At 46.5% G+C, this 20,964-nt stretch overlaps 2 protein-coding genes across 4 annotated transcripts in view; one reads left to right on the top strand and one right to left on the bottom strand.

Moving 5' to 3' along the window:
- The window catches only part of SPATA13 (spermatogenesis associated 13), a 351,830-nt gene that overhangs the window by 72,328 nt on the left and 258,538 nt on the right, over positions 1-20,964 (bottom strand). For all 3 annotated transcript variants that reach the window (XM_058689759.1, XM_058689767.1, XM_058689776.1), the window contains one exon: positions 10,846-12,576. In XM_058689759.1, the coding sequence (XP_058545742.1) occupies positions 10,846-12,576 (1,731 nt within the window). The remainder of the gene's footprint in view (positions 1-10,845; positions 12,577-20,964) is intronic.
- Positions 7,565-8,403, top strand: LOC131488234 (protein BUD31 homolog). Its single transcript, XM_058689813.1, has one exon. It carries the CDS (start codon positions 7,771-7,773, stop codon positions 8,203-8,205), a length of 435 nt encoding a protein of 144 aa, XP_058545796.1. The 5' UTR covers positions 7,565-7,770; the 3' UTR covers positions 8,206-8,403.

Genomic DNA, 20,964 nt, shown 5'->3' with positions numbered 1-20,964 from the left:
CCCTGTTTATGTAATGACGAACATAAATCTGTTTTAGAGCAAGTGGAAACTTCTTTTTAAAAAGGCCGAAAATGATGACTTAATTGTTAAAAGGCTACCTTCACATTTAGGCTCATGACCTGTATTTTATGATTTCATAATATTTCTGCAAGAGCTCTTTTTCTCTTTCGTTCTTCTGCAAAAAGGAAAATAAACCAACACAAAACACCTTAGGAGAAACTACACACAAACTAGCACAAGGATGACTAACAGAAAGCACACCGATTCCCTTTACGACATCCCACGGGGTGATGCTGAACAAATACCCACCCCAGGGTTGCCCACTTAGGGAATACGGTATAGCAGGTGTCCTCATAACGAAATGTTAACTTCACTAGAAAAATATTTTTATTTTTTTATTTTTTTATTTTTATTTTTTTTTTATTTTTTTTTTTTTATTTATTTTTGGGACAGAGAGAGACAGAGCATGAACGGGGGAGGGGCAGAGAGAGAGAGGGAGACACAGAATCGGAAACAGGCTCCAGGCTCCGAGCCATCAGCCCAGAGCCCGACGCGGGGCTCGAACTCACGGACCGCGAGATCGTGACCTGGCTGGAGTCGGACGCTTAACCGACTGCGCCACCCAGGCGCCCCTAGAAAAATATTTTTAAAAGCACAAATAGGGGCCGCCTGGGTGGCTCAGTCGGTTGAGCATCCAACTCTTGATTTCAGCTCAGGTCATGATCCCAGGGTTATGGGACCGAGCCCCGCACTGGGCTCCACATTGAGCATGGAGCCTGCTTAAGATTCTCTCTGTCCCTCTGTCCTTCTCCCCCAGCTTGTGTCCTCTCTCCCTCTCTCTCTAAAAAAAAAAAAAAAAAAAATTAATTAAAAAGTAAATAAATAAGCACAAAAAATACCATATTTTCAAATGATCTTTCCAATTTTAATTGCAATTTCCGTGATTCAAGTTCTAGAGCATCTATGTCAGAGAAAACTGAGAACCCAGTGGAGTACAGAAACTTATATTCTCTGTAACGTGAAAACTGTGGACCGTTCAACAAATTGTTGAAGGTGGGATATGAATGGAGGTGGGATAACTCAATGTCCACATGACCAAAAAAAATGAACCTAGGCCTTTACCTCACATTGTACACAAAAATTAACTAAAAATGGACCATTTGCCACTTAAGAAACAAAACAAATGAACAAAAGGAAAAAGAGAGAGAGAGGGGCAAACCAAGAAACAGATTCTCAACTAAAGAGAACAAATGGTTACCAGAGGGGAAGTGGGTACAGGGATGGGGGAAATAGGGGGTTAAGAACACTGAGAAATGTACAGAATTGCTGAATCACTTTATTGTGCACCTGGAACTAATATAACCCTGTATGTTAACTATACTGGAATTATAATCAAAAACGAAATAAAAAAAAAACCAACACAGAGCATAGATGTAAATGTAAAAGCTAAAACTGTAACACTTCCAGAAGACAGGAGAAAATCTTTGTGATTTCCGTCAATATAGACATTTTTGCTCTTCAAAGGACATAATCAAGAAAATAAGAGGCAGGGGCACCTGGGTGGCTCAGTCGGTTAAGCGTCCGACTCCGGCTCAGGTCACGATCTCACGGTTCGTGGGTTCAATCCCCACATCGGGCTCTGTGCTGACAGCTCGGAGCCTGGAGCCTGCTTCCGATTCTGTGTCTCCCTCTCTCTCTGCCCCTCCCCTGCTCACGCTCTGTTTCTCTCTCTCTCTCTCTCTCAAAATAAATAAATATTTTAAAAACTTGAAGAAAAAAAAAAAAAAAGAAAAGAAAAGACAACCCAGGGATGGTGAGAAAACATTTGCAAGTCATGTATCTGGTAAAAAACTTGTATCCAGAATATATAAAGAAATCTTGCTGCTCAATGAAACCAAAAATGCAGTGAACTTACGAGCAAAAGATCTGAAAAGACACTTCACCAAATAAGATAAATGAATGGCTAATAAAGAAGATGCTCGTCATTACGGATGCATTAGTCGCTAGGGAAACACTAACTAAAGTCAAAGTCAGATGTCACTACGTACCCACGTGGAGGGCTAGAATCCGAACTACTGATGATACCAAGTACTGGCAAGGACGCAGAGAAACTGGAACCCGACACATTGCCGGTGGGAACCTACAACGGGACCAAGGTTTAGGAAACAACATGGCACTTCCTGAAATGGTTAGACACAGAAGCACCGAACAACCCAGAAACTCACCTCCTACCTGTCTACCCAAGAGGATGGAAAAACATGTCCATACGAGTTGTGCATAAGTAGTCGTAGCAGCCCCGAAGTGGCAAGAACTCAAACGTCTAACAACCGGTGAGCAGATGAACAAAGTGTGGGATCATCCACACAACCGATTATCAGTCAGCCTTAGAAGAGAAATGGAGTGCTGATGTGTGCTGCAACGTGAATGAGCTCTGAAAGCAATATACTGGGTGAAGGTAGCCAAGTCTCCTTCAGGGGTGATGGAAATGTTCTAAAACTACAGTGGTGATGCGATGCATGACTCCAACAAATTTACAACAAACCACTGAACTGCTCACTTAAAAAAAATATCGAGGGGCGCCTGGGTGGCGCAGTCGGTTAAGCGTCCGACTTCAGCCAGGTCACGATCTCGCGGTCCGTGAGTTCGAGCCCCGCGTCGGGCTCTGGGCTGATGGCTCGGAGCCTGGAGCCTGTTTCCGATTCTGCGTCTCCCTCTCTCTCTGCCCCTCCCCCGTTCATGCTCTGTCTCTCTCTGTCCCAAAAATAAAATTTAAAAATGTTGAAAAAAAAAAAATTAAAAAAAAAAAAAATATCGAGACAGAGGGCAGATCAGTAGTTGCCTAGGTCTTTACTGGGAGCAGGAAATGACAGCAGAGGGCATGGGGGACCTTTCTGGGGGGATGGAAGGGTTCTATAACTTGACTGTGGCAGGGCCTGCACAACTCTATCAATTTCCTAAAAATCATTAAGCTGTATATTCACAACTGGGGAGTTTCATGTTATGTAAATTATACCTCAATAAAACTCCTAAAAAGCCTTGGGCAGACTTTCTAGGGTCATTACATTCACTTCTATATGTGCGACCTCATCTTTCTGATTCTAGGGATGGTTCTGTGACATAGCTGTGGATAACTCCTAATCTCCAGAAGAATTGTTTAAATCTCTGAACTAGCTAGCTGTGTGAGTAACCCAAACAGTCATGCCTGAGAAATTTGCAAAGAGTCAAAATGATGTGAGGTATCTGTATCTCTGAATAAGTCACATGAAAAACAGACCTTTGCCGCTATCATTATGCGTTAAGTACCCATCATCAGCAGCATCATCAAACCCCACAATTTGTAATGCACATTGCAACCAGGCCTGACGTTAGCCCCTGCTCACCTACTGGATCATTCCAGTACTGTAAGTCGGAAGGAAGTTTTACTTTAGTGACGCCGTACCTTGTGGTGCCACAAAATACCCTCCTTTTTCTGAGGCAGGAACAAAAACGCAAGTAGTGCTTCTGGGGTGGGGGCCACCCCCGTGGGTGGTGGGCAAGCTAAAACCCCACGTGGTAACAACGCGTATACTACAAAATCTCCCAGTCAGGCACTCAAATCGCTTTGACTGTAGAAGATCGGATTGTATGATGGCTTCCAACAATTTTGAAGCTACAAATCCCTGAGGAAGAAAATGATAAAATCCTAAAACACTGGAGTGTTTGAGTAAACAGAGGCTTAGAAAAGGAAAGGGAGGGGCGCCTGGGTGGCGCAGTCGGTTAAGCGTCCGACTTCAGCCAGGTCACGATCTCGCGGTCCGTGAGTTCGAGCCCCGCGTCAGGCTCTGGGCTGATGGCTCGGAGCCTGGAGCCTGTTTCCGATTCTGTGTCTCCCTCTCTCTCTGCCCCTCCCCCGTTCATGCTCTGTCTCTCTCTGTCCCAAAAATAAATAAAAAATGTTGAAAAAAAAAAAAAAATTTGAAAAGGAAAGGGACTTTCTACCAGGAGCCAGAATGTTTGTGGAAGGGCCAGGATAATAACCTAAATTCAGCTCTGGTTTTTTGTTTTCATGGCTTGACTAATGACTCCAACACAAAAGCATCCTCTGAATCACTCATCACCTATGACTTCGCTCGCCCCCAAAATATTCAAATGCTGGTTAAAAATATAAACTGTGAGGGGCGCCTGGGTGGCTCAGTCGGTTAAGCGTCCGACTTCGGCTCAGGTCATGATCTCACGGTCCGTGAGTTCGAGCCCCGCGTCGGGCTCTGTGCTAACGACTCAGAGCCTGGAGCCTGCTTCGGATTCTGTGTCTCCCTCTCTCTCTGCCCCTCCCCCACTCATGCTCGCGCGCGCGCTCTGTCTCTCTCTTTCTGTCAAAAATAAATAAAACGCTAAAAAAAATATTTTTTAATAAATAAACTGTGAGATCATTTTGAAATGCAAACTCTCCTCTCCCTTACCATGGTTTTAGCACAGATCTCATCTCTTCTGGACTAGACTACTGAGGACTGTTCTGTCCCAGGACTGCCCCCATACCAATCCTCTCTACGGAGCTCATCCCCTTCTGTGGTTCCTGGTAAACACCTCTGTGGCTTTCTACTGCTTGCAGGGTAAAGTCCAAACTCCAAGCAAGGGCTTTCCTAACTTCATAAGGCCTATTTTTACAATCTTATCTCCCACTTCTCCACCCAACCAACCACCCTGTACAAAAGTTACGGTGAGAACGTGCAGTTCCCTTCGCACCACAGATTATCATCTTTGGGGACACTTACTATGTGCAAAGCTCAGTGTGGAGTTCTCTACCTGCATCACCTCATTTCATCTTCACAACAACCCCAGGTGACAGGCAGGTACCCTCGCCACCCCCAGTTTACAGGGGAGGAAGAGAAGGCTTAGACAACGCCTCTGGCTGACTTTCTCCCTATGTCTATAGTACCTGCCCCTCCCGCACACTCTTCCACTTGGCCTAAAGACCCTGCAGCCCCTCAAGTGCTGCCCCCTGCATCTTTTTGCAAGACCCCACTCAACTGTCTTCCTCCACGTATACAACTCTTTATCCAGAGTTAATAATTCTGTCTTTGGTGCTTTCATGGTACTTTGTATGTTCCTCACTGGAAGCACCACACTACATCATAATATCTGTATCCATTCCAATAATATCTGTATCCAATCCAGTCTATCAATTAGAATATGAATCTATCAGAACAAGAATAGCTATTCTCTTAAACTCTTTCTTTTCTCTATGTTTGGCATACAAAGCAGGTAGGTAAATACTGAATGGCAAGGTACATTAGTCTTTATGATGCGTTGTTTCATTCACTCCTTTTCCTTCCTTATATATTCTATTTCCATCTCCACATTCTTAGAGCCTTATTACCTCTGAGCTCTCTTTGGCAATAAATTCCTGCTAGCTTTCTCCCTGGTCACTTTTCTTTCCAATTCTCTTCTTTACCGATGGTGGATTAACTTCCTCAAAACACAGTTCTGCTTGGCTCTTCTCTATTCAAAAATATCCTTGACTCTGTGGTGCTTACCAAGGAATGTATAGATTCTTTACTCTAAATTCAAAAGTGTCCATGACCCAGGCTTAATGATTTCACTTTAACTTGATCCTTCTCCCACACTAAACAGAATTATGTTCCTTCCTGTTCTCTCAAATCACATCACATAAAAGCCCTACCCATCTGACCACTGAAACTATATGTACAGACATTGCGCTTTCTTCAAACGAGATTCAGTCACCCTTACTCAGCATTCCTTGATTTGATACATGCGTAAAAACTGCAACTCTTCTGAAATCCCACAGCAAATGGTTTTGCCTCTTTCGTGGGATTTAATCTACATAGTTCCAATATGATTTGCATACATCTTAGCTCATTTATAATGTCCTCGACATCCTTACAGAGCTATATCTGAGTGTCTTACGCCTGGTGGGTGCTCAGCAAGTTCGCTTTGTGCAATCCTGAATGAACGCATAAATGTTAGGTCATCCTGCAACCTAACTAAACTAAACTAAACCTAACCACACTCTCATGCTTTAAAAAAAAAAATTGGGGCGCCTGGGTGGCTCCGTCGGTTAAGCGTCCGACTTCAGCTCAGGTCACGATCTCGCGGTCCGTGAATTTGAGCCCCGCGTCGGGCTCTGGGCTGACGGCTCAGAGCCTGGAGCCTGCTTCCGATTCTGTGTCTCCCCGTCTCTCTGACCCTCCCCCGTTCATGCTCTGTCTCTGTCTCAAAAGTAAACGTTAAAAAAAAAAAAAAATTAATGTGCAATCAAACTAACTGACTGAACATCTTCACAGTCCTCCCTAAGACTATAACACAGTGGCATGTCAAAACCATTTCTGGAAAAATCTGACCTTAACTGGCCCATGTCTCAAGAAGTCAGGTCGATCGAGGATGGGAACATCATCTAAGTGGATAGTAACCATCACACAGTGACAGCCAGTGTTCAACACTGGGCCAAGTGCTTGCTAGACCTAATGCCCCTGGTTCCTACAAACATCCAAGGCAGATGGAGCTGTCCCACATTCTACGCTGGGGAGACTGAGGCCAAGGGAAAGCTCAGCAGTTTGCTCCACTTGTGGCTCTCTTTGGAACAGCAGAGCTGGGATTCACACCAAATTAAAAACACCTACTAAAAGACTAAAGCTCCCTATTAAGGAGTTACAACAGACTTTCATCATTTAAAAGAGCTTCATCTATGGCATATTTCAACACTACCACACACTTCTGAATCTATACTGCATGACTAAGGACAGGGTCCCTTTCCTCTTCGCCATTTCAGGCGATGGAATTACCCTGTGACTTGCTAGGAACACCAGCGAAAACATGCTAAATTCCTGTGCCTGTACATTTATCAGGGAACAGGTAGCACTGTCCACAAGCATCCATGCTAAACTGCATTTCCGGACCAAGTAACAATTCTAGGGCATCCTTCCAAAGTTACTCTTACAAGGAAATTTACCACTAGGTGGCAGAAGTATAAAGTTAACGCGGTGATTTCTCGATAGTGAGTAGCGGGACATGTTCCCACCCTTTTCACAGTAACAAAATCCTGTGAAACTGCTAATGGTTTTCCAAAGATTATTTTGTCACCTTGAGAGTGGCATTTTATACATAAATGGTTCTACATTAAACCATTCTCCCTTATTGAAAACTGCATTATAATATTTATTTTAAATATAATACACAGATTTCAACCTTTAAAAAAATTTTTTTAACGTTTATTTATTGTTGAGAGAAAGAGAGAGAAAGATACAGCATGAACGGGGGAGGGACAGAGAGAGAGGGAGACACAGAATCTGAAACAGGCTCCAGGCTCTAAGCTGTCAGCACAGAGCCCTGGGCGGGGGGGGGGGGGGGGGGGGGGGGGGGGCACTCAAACCTACAAATCGCAAGATCATGACCCGAGTCAAAGTCGGTCGCTTAACCTACTGAGCCACCCAGGCGCCCCTCGACCTCTATTACATTCAACACTAACCACAGCTTCAACTAGCTCTAAGCACGTAAGTAGAACCATACTATCACTGAATTAAATAACCCACTGTATGTTAAAGTACATTGAAACTGAAATTTAGGAAGCGGAAGCCGTCGATAAAGAGGCGGCTGACGGCGACGGTGGTTCAGATAAGACTGAAGACCAGAAAGGGAATGTGACCTCCCCCAAAGTTACCGTAATTGGTAGAGCTGGACAAGAACTTGAGTTTGTAACTGAAGAGATCAGAGATCTTTCTGTTACACTCTTGGGAAGCAGACCCTGAGATCTTTGCAAATTATCTTGTGGGAAACATGCCTAAAGTCAAAAGAAGCCGGAAAGCTCCCCCAGATGGTTGGGAGTTGATCGAGCCGACACTGGATGAATTAGATCAAAAGATGAGAGAAGCTGAAACAGAACCTCATGAGGGAAAGAGGAAAGTGGAATCTCTGTGGCCCATCTTCAGGATCCACCACCAGAAAACCCGCTATATTTTTGACCTCTTTTATAAGCGGAAAGCCATAAGCAGAGAACTATATGAATATTGTATTAAAGAAGGCTACGCAGACAAAAACCTGATCGCAAAATGGAAAAAGCAGGGGTATGAGAATTTATGCTGCCTGCGGTGCATTCAGACACGGGACACCAATTTTGGGACGAATTGCATTTGCCGGGTCCCCAAAAGCAAGCTGGAAGTGGGCCGGATCATCGAGTGCACGCACTGCGGCTGTCGGGGCTGCTCTGGCTGAGGCCCTCAGGCCCCGACCTCTCTTCACCCTGAACCTTGGACTTCGCAGGTTTCTGCCTGTCCCATCACGCCTTCTCCTGGGAGCAGCTCTTCTCGCAGAGCGGTGCTCCAGGCCCGAGTGGGAGCATGGTCTCTACATGTTAAGGCTTTGGTGTTTATCAGCTGTGATTTGTAGAAATAAAACTTAAACCTTTTGGGCCCTGCAAAAAAAAAAAAAAAAAAAAAAAGAAACTGAAATTTAATTTTGTGTAATGTTATACGAGATGGCCAACAAGTGCTATTAAATTACAACGGTTGAGGGGCGCCTGGGTGGCTCAGTCAGTTGGGCGTCCGACTTCAGCTCAGGTCATGATCTCGTGGTCTGTGAGATCAAGCCCCGCATCAGGCTCTGTGCTGACAGCTCGGAGCCTGGAGCCTGCTTTGGATTCTGTGTCTCCCTCTCCCTCTGCCCCTACCCTTGCTTGTGCTCTGTCTCTCTCAAAAATAAACATTAAAACATACACACACACACACACACACACACACACACACACACAAGGAAGCTTAAGTTTGAGAAAATAAATCCAACTTAAAAAGTGATAAACATCTGGGGCACCTGGGTGGCTCAGTCGGTTAAGATGTGACTTTGGCTCAGGTCACCATCTCACAGTCTGTGGGTTTGAGCCCCATGTCAGGCTCTGTGCTGACTCAGAGTCGGGAGCCTGCTTCAGATTCTGTGTCTCCCTCTCTCTCTGCCCTTCCTCCACTTGTGCTCTGTCTCCCTCTGTCTCTCTCTCTCTCTCCCTCTCTCTGTCTCTCAAAAATAAATAAATATTAAAAAAAAGTTTTTTAATGCGATAAACATCTTGAGACAAATTTGTAGAATTATCTATCCACACATGTGCACTTTTGATAACTTGTGCCCTGCTTTGTATCTTTGGTACAATTTCTTTGTGGGTAGAAATTAAATTATATGTATTATTAAATTATTAACTGTGTATAATTAAATTAAATTTAGCAAATATACGGGTAAACTATATAATGATCAAAATAATTCTGAAAACAATATGCATATGTTCACTTAATATGCACTCAGGAAGAAAATGTTTTAATGATGATTTTCACTGATTTCATTAAGTAGAAAATAAAATCCCCACCTTTCACATAAAGAAGCCTCTAGAACTATGCGAATCTTCTATTTTGGAGCAGGGGATGAGAGTTCGGGCTCCTCCAGGAGCGATGAAGGGGGGCTCTAAAGCATCTGTGGGACAGGTTGGATGTGTGGTGGAAGGAATTACACATCATCTCGTCGTCCATCAGAGGAGTCAAGGAAGCCCAGCCCGCTTCAGGCTTTGGCCAATGACATACAGCAGAGCTAGCAGGACTGGAGCTCCTTCAAAGGTTGGCAACTAGTCTGGTGTCCTTACAACTGTTCCACAAGGCTTCTTTGGAAATATGCAAAGGAGCAAATGGCCGTCAATATCTAAGACCTCTAAAGACACACTGGCCCTGAGGTCTCCATACAAACTCACATCTACAAAGCCTCACTCCTCTGGCTGCCTCGGGGATGCTTCAGGCTAATTGAGATCTCCCCAAAGTGACCTGCGATAGGCTTTCTACTTCTGAAGACTCTCTGAAAAGCAAAAGTGAAAACATACGGTCCAGAGGCTATCCTGGCTCCCAAGTTTGCAAAAGCGGCTGTGTAATCCCTCATCTACAGACATTAAGACAAAACTGAGGTCGTCTCCAAGGATCAGTGGGAAGGAACAGTTGCCAGGGGATTATTTTCCATGGCAAGCACCAATTTATACCTATAAAACAGTCTAGAAATATACTTGGAGAAGCATTTGCAGTATACACACATGGATGCATTTCCTCATCCTTTAGCTCTGTACTGTACTGAATGCATTTATAAATGAGTGAAAATTACAGAGTCAGGCAAAGTTGTCTGGATACCTGACAGGATATGAAAAGAACACTGCTCCTGTAGCCTTGACAGTTATCAGTTGATTCAATTCATGAGATGCTTACGTTCTCTAAAAGTAAGTCAAGTAACCATCATAAGAATTTCTTTGAACCATCATCACTCGGAGGTTGACAGGTATCAAACCGCACGTTTCTAATTCATTCCTAGGAAATAAAAGAGACTTCGAACGGGGTCTTAACGTGAAGCATCTCATTTACATGTACTCTGTTGGGAAGGGTACAGAGACAATTTAAAACACAGAGAAGAGAGCTATGGGAATACAAAATGTTGCAAAAATCAAATTTCTGAGAGCCCCTACTAGCTGCATAGAGTGGACAGAGGTCTCTATCAACTACCCCCCACCTCCACCCCCCAGAATCGACGATGGGGTTGGTGCTCAATGGAATCTGCTTTTGAATGAATGGTGTGGTGCCTCTCAAGGAATCGCACTGGGTGGCAATTTATTACAAGAGAGGCGGAGATGATGGTGAACTTGGTAAACAGCAACCTGGCAGGAATTTGATGGCAGTGCAATTAGCACGGGGCCGCCTGCTTCTACGGCAGGTGAAGGCAAGAGGGTGAATGCCAGCGGAAAACACCCCAGCGCACCGGCAACCCCCGGGAGACATGAAGGGTGACGCTGTGACAGGTACCCCGCAGCCGGTCACCTCCAAGGGGCCCCCGCCCGGCCCTTACCTCCTCCCTCCTTTCTTCGGGACCCGACACCAGGTGGGGGCTCAGCTGAGGGTGGCTGCCGACGCTGCCGTCGTCACTGCCCTTGTCACACGTGGCTTGCGCCGAATCCTGGGAGGACGCGGGCCCCTCTGCCCTCTCTTCACTGTCCACTGAACTCAGGGACAGCGCGCTGAGACTGCTGGGACACGTGGCGTTTCCCGCGCCCGGGCTCTGAGGGCTGGGGGGCTTGGGCGTGGTCGGCCTTTGGGGGGTGAGCGGCTGCTCCGGCTCGAAGGTAAAGCGGCTGCCAGCTTGGCGTCCGCCCGGGTCCTCGGCAGCCGGACTCGCCGAGGCGCTGCCGGCGCCAGGACCCGCGCTCGCCGCCGCCCGCGAGCCTGCGGCTTCGGGGGGACACGCGGCCGCGGCCGCGTCCACCGGGGGGCTCCGCGCCCCCGCCGGGCCACAGCCCGGGGCGGCGTGCGCGCCTGCGCACCTCCTCCACTCGCGCTCGGCGCTGGTGGACACGCGGCGGGAGTAGGCGTCGTGCAGCCTGCTGTGCACCTGCAGCCTCCGGCTCGCCTCGCCCGGCGGCGGCGCCCCGCCCCGGGGGCTCTCTCTCCGCCAGGCCGCGTCCGCGGCGCCGCTCACAAACCTCAGGACTCTGTCGAAGTCCCTGGCCCGCAGCGGGCTCTTCCAGCGTTTCGTCCTCCTCTCGGCCCCGCCGAACTTTTCCGAGTCGGCGGACGAACTGCTCAGCGTCCTCCGGGGCGCGGGCTTTTCGGGCGCCCCCTTGAGGTCCATGAGATTCGAGGTGGACTTCCGTTTGAAGGAGCTCTTCTTCAGGAAGTTCAAGTTGTCGGTGCTCTTGCTCTTCCGGTAGACGATGCTGTTGTTCTCAGAGTCTTTCACTAGAATCGCACACGGCGCGGGCTCCTGGCAGACGGGGGCCAGGGGCCCGACGTGGTTCTGGGACCCCTGGTGCTTCTCGCCCTCCAGGAAGCTGATGCGGCCCAGGCCGTAGGCGCGGCGGATGCTGCGGGACCGGTGGGTGCTCCTCTGGAAGGCGTCGTCGGCCTCGTCGGGGTCGGAGCAGTCCGACGCGCCCCCGGGAGCCGCCTTGGCGGCGGGGTCGCTCGCCGGCCCCGAGGAGGGGCCCCTGCCGGTGTGCGTTCCGGCGGCAGCACCGTTCGGGATGGGCTCCCCCGGGTGGCGTTCCGGGGCGTCTTCCTTTGCCGCATCTGACCCCTCTCGGTGCTGAATCCCCTGAAGGACGGAGGACTTCAGTTTTTTAAAAGACCCCATTTTCCGGAAGGAGGCAAGGGCGTTCCAGGTGGAGGAATTTCCCATCAGGACCATGGAGCGGGGCCTTTCCGGGTTGGCGCCGGCCCTCTTCCTACTCACGGAGAAGAGGCGGATGAGCCCGGCGGGGCTGAGTCTGGCCTCCGCGGCGCCTTCCGCGTCCCCGCAGGGGTTGCTGCCGCAGCCTCCATTCTGACACGCTGGGTAGGTCACCATTGTGGGGTCTTTGGAATCAGAGACGGAACAGGGGATCGCGGCGAGTCGGCCATGGCCGTTCCGGGCTGTTGTCATGTTCTCGGGGCGGCGAGCCCGTGGCCACAGGGCAGCGGGGTTCAAACCCACATGCACATCTGTGTCCACAGGCCCCAGGCGCAGACCTTCGTCTCCGAGGCTGCTGCCGGCCGGGCTTTCGCACCTGCTGTGCACATCAGGCTCCTCGGTTGCGGCCACAGCCTGGAGCGGAAAACAAAGCCGGGATTTAGTCATTTTCCTCCCACGGAAGAACCTCTATGAACAGCGGCTTCTCATTTTGGCTAATAATTGCAGGGATGAAAGAAGCATGCCCCATGACAGGGTTGATCAGGTCAAAACTGTCTTAAATTAGGGGCCCCCGGCTGGCTCCGTTGGTCAAGTGTCCAACTCTGGCTCAGGTCATGATCTCAGGATTGAGGAGTTCGAGTCCCGCGTCGGCTCCCTGCTGGCGGCGTGGAGCCTGCTTGGGATTCTCTCTCCCTCCCTCTCTGCCCCTCCCCCACCTCTCAAAATAAATAAACGTTCTAAAAAATTTTTTAAAAGCTTCTAAATTAAGTTAAAGTTTTACCTTTCCTAATTGATTTCACAATGAATTAAAAGGAAGAATGCAAACATACATTCCTTAAAAAAAAAAAAAAAATGATGGGTTGTGCATTCAGTGCAAAGGTAAATCCTTGAACCCATTGAAACTTGTTTAAAACTTTTGAAAAACTGCTGGAATGCCAAGGCCAAGGCGTTATTCCACACCGGGCCTTCTCTTTATTTGAAATGGAAGAAATTCTTAATTACTGAATAAAAAAACCCACCAACAACTATTTCAAAACGTGTTACAGTAAAATACCAACCTATGTTAAATTTCACACAGCTGATAGGCATACTGGCTACAAGAACCAGTGTAAGGAGCTGTAGCAAAGACCAAGATGCTGTCAGCTGCCCACTTGTCTGCAAAAATAGCCAAAGTGCTACAGAGAAACACAAGCACAAGGGACAAGCTGAGGCTGCATGTATGAGGTCGCGCTTTGTAAAGGAAACAGCATTAGTGAAGGGCCTCTGTCAACAGGATTCGTATTGGCTGGGGGATGGAGTAAGGATGTTACTTAAATATTAGAAATTCAGACACAAAACTTCAAATTAAACCAATGTTGCACCTTCATCTTTCTTTCCCCGTGCCCTTAATTAAGGCCACCACACACCTGCAGTCCATGCTGTCTCCCCCAAGTGAACATGTTGCTCTCCTTCCTCTCTGCCCATTAGGCCACGGCCTGCTCAGCCTTGGTGGGCCGGCTTAAATGTCACAGCCACCCCCTTCTCAATTAGTGATTAGCCAGTGAAGAAGTGTAGGGAAGATTGCGATATTCACCATAAAAGACCACCACTCGCTGAGCGTTTACTACATGTCAGGCCCCTGTGCTAAGTGCTTTTTTTTTTTTTTTTTTTTTTTAATTTTTTTTTCAACGTTTTTTACTTATTTTTGGGACAGAGAGAGACAGAGCATGAACGGGGGAGGGGCAGAGAGAGAGGGAGACACAGAATCGGAAACAGGCTCCAGGCTCCGAGCCATCAGCCCAGAGCCTGACGCGGGGCTCGAACTCACGGACTGCGAGATCGTGACCTGGCTGAAGTCGGACGCTTAACCGACTGCGCCATCCAGGCGCCCCTGTGCTAAGTGCTTTTGAAACGACCTGCCACTGGGTACTCCTATTAACCTGTAAGATCAACAGAATAATTTCCATTTTATAGATAACCAAATGCACACTTGGGCAGGGGGTGCTGGGGGTTCCCGCAGCTGCCTCTTCCGAAGCCTATGCTCCTCTCCGCTACTTTAAACTAATGAAAAAAGAGAGAGGCAGTGCTGGGATAGGAACCCATATCTTGGTGTCTGACACCGAGTTCAGTGCCTCGTGACATAACCCCAACTCAAGTCAAATCCCAGAGGTCCTTATGCCAGTCAAGGCCACTCTTCTGAAGGCAATATTAAAGGCAGAAGAAGAAAAGGAGCAGACATTTGCATAAAAACCTTAAGGTTAAGTCCCAATTTAGCTTAGTCCTCTCTCCAGTGCGGGGGAAAAAATGTGACCTCATGCAAAGAGGTCTCATCTGATTCTACTCCGTAAATTCTCTCATGGGCTCATTTTTATTTGCCCTTACATGGAGCTCCCTGAGGGATTCCCAGGGAGATTCCCAGTTCAAGGGCTGATTCCATCTGGGACCAGGGAGGCTACATAGGCTTATGTAGCCGAGCCTTTCTGATGTCCATTTACTCAATTCCATTACTCAGAAGCCTAATGGGAGTACCACATGCCTCTACAGTTTAATGTTCTAATGGAGAAATTAGGGATCCTGAAGAGCTGTGGGCTGCATTTGAATGAGCCATTCAAGAAGCAGAAACTTGAAGCATCCTAGCGTTGAGGCTGGATGTGAAATCTATAAACAATTGCAAAATGAGTCTCCCACTGAGTATCCCATCCACCCTCACCCATTCTGAGAGGGACAGGGGACTGTGGTTGTTTCGGCTTCTCACAATCTCGAAACGAGGCAGACAGTTTATGCAAACATCGAGTCCAGTCACAGGCACCGACTGATGGCATATTACACAATACTGATGGCCTTGTTGCGACTTGCACTGGATGCAGAGGAGCAGACACGCTCCTTCTCTTGTAATCTGGCTGGACGGAGACAACCTGAGGGCATTGTGAGACCTTTTATAACGAAGGATGAAAATGTGTCAGGCTGCCCCTGGAGTCTCCAGGGGTGCAGGCAGTGCTCGATTTTAATGTTGCGTCAGTTTGGGAATGTTCTAGGACGGGCATGGGGGCAGGCCCAGGTTTTAAGCTCAGTGCTGTCACATGAATCTTGAGTACCGTCATCTGAGTAATCTGTGCTTCAGTGCCATCTATCCAAGAGCAGGTGCCAACATTTACGTCTACAGTAGATCAACCAACCAATTAATTCATGAACCTCTGCTGGGTACAAGGATATGTGTAGGCCCCATGACAAACTCAAAACAGTGACAAGGTGATAACCCGTTCTGGGTGGGAACTTGGCATGAGCAAAGGAAGACCCAAGAACCTAAATTCTGACTGAGAGGCAATAAACTCGGGTGACCAGTTGGCCCAGTTGGCCCAGGGGTAAGGTGTTTTCCAGGACATGGGACTCTCGGGGCTGAAACCGGAGAAGTTCTTGGCAGACTGGGATGTCTGGTCACCCTATTGTTCTATTAAGTAGAACAATATAATTGGAAGGATGGCTCGGTGTCGTGAAGTAGTAGAAATTAAGGTGAAAACAGGTTTAGAAAAAACCACATCCCTTTAAGTCTAACACTTTGAGACTGTCTACAGGTGTCATCATCTTTGGGAATCCCTTCCTGATGCTCCTAAAATTAATGCCCCCTTACTCTGTGGGTTATGGGCATCTCACCAAATTGCTTTACCAAGACATATTTATAATGATAGGTTTTTATGGCTGCCTTCAGAACAAGACTTCTATGAACTCTTTGAGAATAAGAACGGTGTGCCACATGTAAATTATTTAAGTTTATCTTGATGTAATATTGTTATCTATTATCCTGCCTTGTCAATGTCTATGCCAACATAACAACTCGCCATATCCCCACATATCTTTCCAATGTGACGATGTTTAAATTTTTACAACACTAAAAAGTCTAAGTATTTACTTAAACCTTAAGTTACAGATCTAGTAAAATATACACAATGCCGAGTTTCTGATTGGGGCAACATGCTTTTTAAAAGACCAGTGACTTACTATTTCGTTCATGCAGCTCAACAATGTGATTGTTGTGTGCTGCTTGGAATGAAACTGAAAATCACGGAAAAAGGCTTTTCCTGGAATTTCCGAGAAACATACCAAGTAGCATTATTTAGAACTAATACTTTGACCTCTATTAACTAACAAGGGTTGTGATTCAATCACTGGTTTTGTAGTAAGTCTTGCAAATTGTGGGAGCTCTGCCAGAGAGATTTATGAACAGAATACAAGAAGAATTTTAGATGGGAATATTGTGAAATCCATTGTCTACAAGCTGGATTCTGGGGTGTATGAACTTTAGAATAGAACATTTCCTTTCACTCGTAATGAGAATTCTCTGAAAACAACTATGACCAATAATTTTTAAATATGAATTTAGAATACTTGAATTTGAAACCCAGAACTATATACCAGGTTGAACAATTTGTAATGTGTTCATGTAAATTACAGAAAACGTGCCACTGGAGGAAAATATATTGAAATCTGAAAGTCTAAATCTTTCGATCACAGCGCAGAAGATTGCCTTTGGGAACATCTAACACCTAGCTGTAAAGATTAGGACCCTGGGACCCAGTGGTTCTGAGACACATACTCCTCGTCAGCCCACTACGGGTGGAAAGCACAGTGGAGTGGGAATCAGAGGGACCAGGTTCGGGCCCAGCACTGCCTCATGCTGGCCATGCCTGGGCCCAGCACTGCCCATACCTGGGGGTGATCCTACAGCACTTCCTTTCCCTCCAGATCTTCCTTGGTCACCAAGTTTAGAGATTCTAGTCCAGTCTCAACAATCCATGCTCAGTGTGGCTGCCGCAGCCTTATTTCCAGCCTTTTTAGGCCAGTGCCTTCCACTTGGGACACCTGCATTAGCCTCCTGAAAAATCTCCTGCCTTCGCATCTGACTCACCTCCAGGCTGGCCGGCGTCCTTCCCAAAACACTGCCAACGGAGTCCTGCCACTTCATCTAGTATCCCCAGCTGCCACCTCTGAACCTTGAGAAGATGTCAGATCTCAGCCGAGCACACGATCCCTTTCACTCTAGCCATGCTGAATTATTTACAGTGAGGCTTTCTCATGCTGCTGTGCTTTGGGTTATTTCCTTGTTTGCTCTGATTTTCTCCAGCCATTTCTGTCTCATTGTATTACACGGAAGCACAATTCCCAGGCTCCTCTGACAAAGGGCTTCTGGCCAAGTTGGCCAAGGGTGGGGATGATGTGTGTGGGGGGAAGGTAGACACCAGGGTATTTCTCTCCGCATGGGCTACAGCAGGGGCATTTCCAGCAGCCGCTGGTCTCCTCTTTTGCTCCAACTTCTGCTGGCCAGCTCCTCCCTCCTAGGTCCCAGCTCCCACCAGGGGGCACCAGTGCCCCGCTCAAGTAGAACCAGCTCCCCCCTGATCCCCCCAGCCTCTGGGTCAGTAGCATTTTCCTGCCATTATTGTTCACCTGAGTTCCTTTCTCCTCTTTTGTTTCTCGGCTGTGTAAGAATAATCCTATGTTAGATTCTCTGTGTGAAACACCTAGAGATGTTTCTCTCTTCCTGATTAATATGTGCTCTGCCTAATTAACTTTCATTAATTCAAATCGACCTTTCCCTCGAGAAACGCTCTTCTTCCTGTCCAATTCAGATGCCATTTCTCTATGGTTTAAAAAAAAAAAATTTTTTTTTTAACATTTACTTATTACTGAGAGACAGAGGGAGACAGAGCATGAGCATGGGAGGGGCAGAGAGAGAGGGAGACACAGAATCCAAAGCAGGCTCCAGGCTCCGAGCTGTCAGCCCAGAGCCCAAGGCGGGGCTCGAACTCACAAACCGCTAGATCATGACCTCAGTCGAAGTCGGAGACTTAACTGACTGAGCCACCCAGGCGCCCCTCTGTGGTCTGTTTTATACATTGGCCCTTCTCAGCATTTACCATACTGCTCTGTAATTCTGGTTTCTGTCTCCCTTCTCTGCTAAACCCTAAAAAGGTTGAAAAGTCAGAAACGAGGTCTTATTTAACTCTGTGTTCTCAGCATTCAGTGGGTTATTGAATACCTTAGGTGTGTTAACATAACATGTGGGGCCGGGTAGCTCTTAGCCATGAGGGCTGTCCTCTGCACTGCAGAATGTTAGCAGCCTCCCCGGCCAGTGCCTTAAAATGATGCCATTAGGAAAAAGAACTGTGAGAAAGTTCTGAACACCACAGAAGTGCTATTAATTAGCTTCAGAATGGTGTCTCTGAAACTTGGAATTTATCAGTTTCAATCACAACACAGTGTTCTATATACTGTGATGGTACTGATAAGCCAATTTTTAAAATACTAATACAGTTAGCAGCTAGTTTCCTGTGGTAGAAAGCTCAACTTAATGTTTATCTTCCATTATCTTAATAGGTACATCTGTGTGGATGTTTTTTATACATTCAGTGAAAAGGAAAATTTAATACACTGTATACAGTAAATACTGACATGTTAATAGTTACCCAACTGATCACTTTTTAACTATCAGTACAAGTACTTCATTTCAGTAGGTAATCAAATTTATCCCAAGTTTACTCATTTGAATGCTCACATTACACAAAATATACATCTGAATTAGTAGGACAATTAAGAATTTTATAAACATTTCATAACACACTTAAAATGTTTTCTAATGTTGGGGCTCCTGGGTGGCCCAGTCGGTCATCTGACTTCAGCTCAGGTCACGATTTCGCGGTTTGTGAGTTCGAGCCCTGCATCGGGTTCTAGGCTCAGAGCCTGGAGCCTGCTTTGGATTCTGTGTCTCCTTCTCTTTCTGCCCCTCCCCTGCTTGTGCTCTTTTTCTCTCTCAAAAATAAATAAACATTAAAAAAAAGATCAGATGCTTTGGGGCACCTGGGTGGCTCAGTCGGTTGAGCATCCGACTTTGGCTCAGGTCATGATCTCATAGTTCGTGAGTTCGAGCCCCATGTCGGGCTCTGTGCTGACAGCTCAGAGCCTGGAAACTGCTTCAGATTCTGTATCTCTCTCTCTCTCTCTCTCTGCTCCTCCCCTGCTCACACACTCTCTCTCAAAAATAAATAAAGATTTTAAAAAATTTAAAAAAATGTTTTCTAATACTAATGTTGAAATGTATATATTGATAACTTATACTTCAATCTATCTGTCTCAATACTAATCAGCAAAATTTGAATTAAAAAATGTTCAAAGAGGGTCCAAAGGAACTGTGATTATTAGGAAAGTGACTTTCTTCTGTAAAATTATACTTTCTTTTTTAAGTATAAAAGACTTATTCCATAAAGTATGTCTTGGAAATATGTGATACAACCCATACTCTAACACTTTCCCTACTCTTAGTTCAATGAAACTATTTTAATGTATTAAATGTAAAACAAAAGTGAGTTGGCATATATATTAAGCTGGTGCAGGTCTTTATAAATCTCTTTATCCAGGGAATTAAAGTTAAATGCATTCATACTTGGGTAGAGAATAAGATGCTCTATTTCACACCATATATTATCATATTAGCCTAAATCAGGTCTAGCTATACTGTAGTCTGAGTACCCGAATCATGAACTTCTATGTCAACCAAGATGGCTATGAAAAAAGACACAGGTATGTAGCAAAGACCTTCTGATAAATATTAATTTCTAAATATTTGACAACGATCAATGCTTTACTTTATTGCCATTACGTAGAATTGTATTTCCAGTAAGTTACAGCTTAGGGATTGCTAAAAAGAAAGCCCCCTGGTCGTAAGTCTTTCTCAGATGCTGAACTTGCCCATTTTATTCTCCGTCTTTCTCTTCCTGCCAGGTCTCTTCCTTCTATTATTCATTCCACTATCTTTCCCAGAACCTCGCTGAAACCAAGCCTCTGAGCAGAAGCTGGAAATTCTAGCACCCCGCATTATATGAACAGGCTCTACTCTAACGGTACAATAGGCAATGTGTTTCCCTACAGACTCTGCCCCCCAAACCATACTTAACTAATAATGGTTAACCATAAGTTACAACATTTCCATAGCAAAATATATCTAAGACTCAACTGTGGGTTCCAGTTCCAGGGAGGAATCTGCTTCCCACCCCCAAACCCTCACAGTCCTTAATATAAGATACTCTCCCTCTCTTCAATCTCTCACGTCCCCTCGGACATCTCAACCCCCGTGTGTACATGTCTGTCAAAGGAAGAATGTCCCTCACCCGTGGATTCGGTATCCTCAGAGTCTCTTCTGTTGAAGAATTGGGGGAGGATGCCTCAAAAAAGCCAGAGCTCTGGCTTCGTTTAAATATCCAATCACTTAAGTGTTTAAAAATGGGAAGTGTACTCGAAAAGGGAACTCTGGATGAGACTGAACCACTGTGTCTATGGGAAAGGTGTCAATTCCATACAAGCCGTGTGATTGTCTTGGCTTGTCTTTATCTGGGTTACTAGGCTAAACCACATTCCTGTGCGTGAGACGGGGTTTCCCAGTGGGGATAGGTGCTTGCTCTGTCAGTCCCGTGGGGCGGGAGGGGTGGAGAAAATGAGGATTTGCCAAGGCGGGCCTTAGACCAAAGAGAGGAAAACCTTCCTTTGATCTCTGAAATTGGGGGTCAGGCAGGGATAGCAAGACACGCTAGAGTGGGTCTGGATGTGGGGGACAGCTGACGCAAGCTTGCCATCACTCCAGCACCCAGCAGGGTCCCAGCCTCCGAGCCTCTCCTTCCCCTTCCTCCGCTCCCACGTTAAACCTCAGAGCTGAAAGGCCCCGGAACACTTCAGGAGAGTCACTGCCAAATTAAAGGTCTGAAGATGGCTTGTCTTGACTCCCTGTACTTCGCCCCCTGTCTGCCATCGGCAGTAACCACCAGAGTTCATGGTTAG

Source organism: Neofelis nebulosa, chromosome 1 (assembly GCF_028018385.1).
Source record: "Neofelis nebulosa isolate mNeoNeb1 chromosome 1, mNeoNeb1.pri, whole genome shotgun sequence".
In the NCBI taxonomy this organism is placed as follows: domain Eukaryota; kingdom Metazoa; phylum Chordata; class Mammalia; order Carnivora; family Felidae; genus Neofelis; species Neofelis nebulosa.
Note: the sequence above shows the minus strand (reverse complement) of the source record. Positions and strands in the feature narration are given on the sequence as shown.

Coding starts and splice junctions, on each gene's coding strand:
- LOC131488234 (XM_058689813.1), top strand. CDS start 7,771: ATGCCTAAAGTCAAAAGAAGCCGGAAAGCTCCCCCAGATGGTTGGGAG.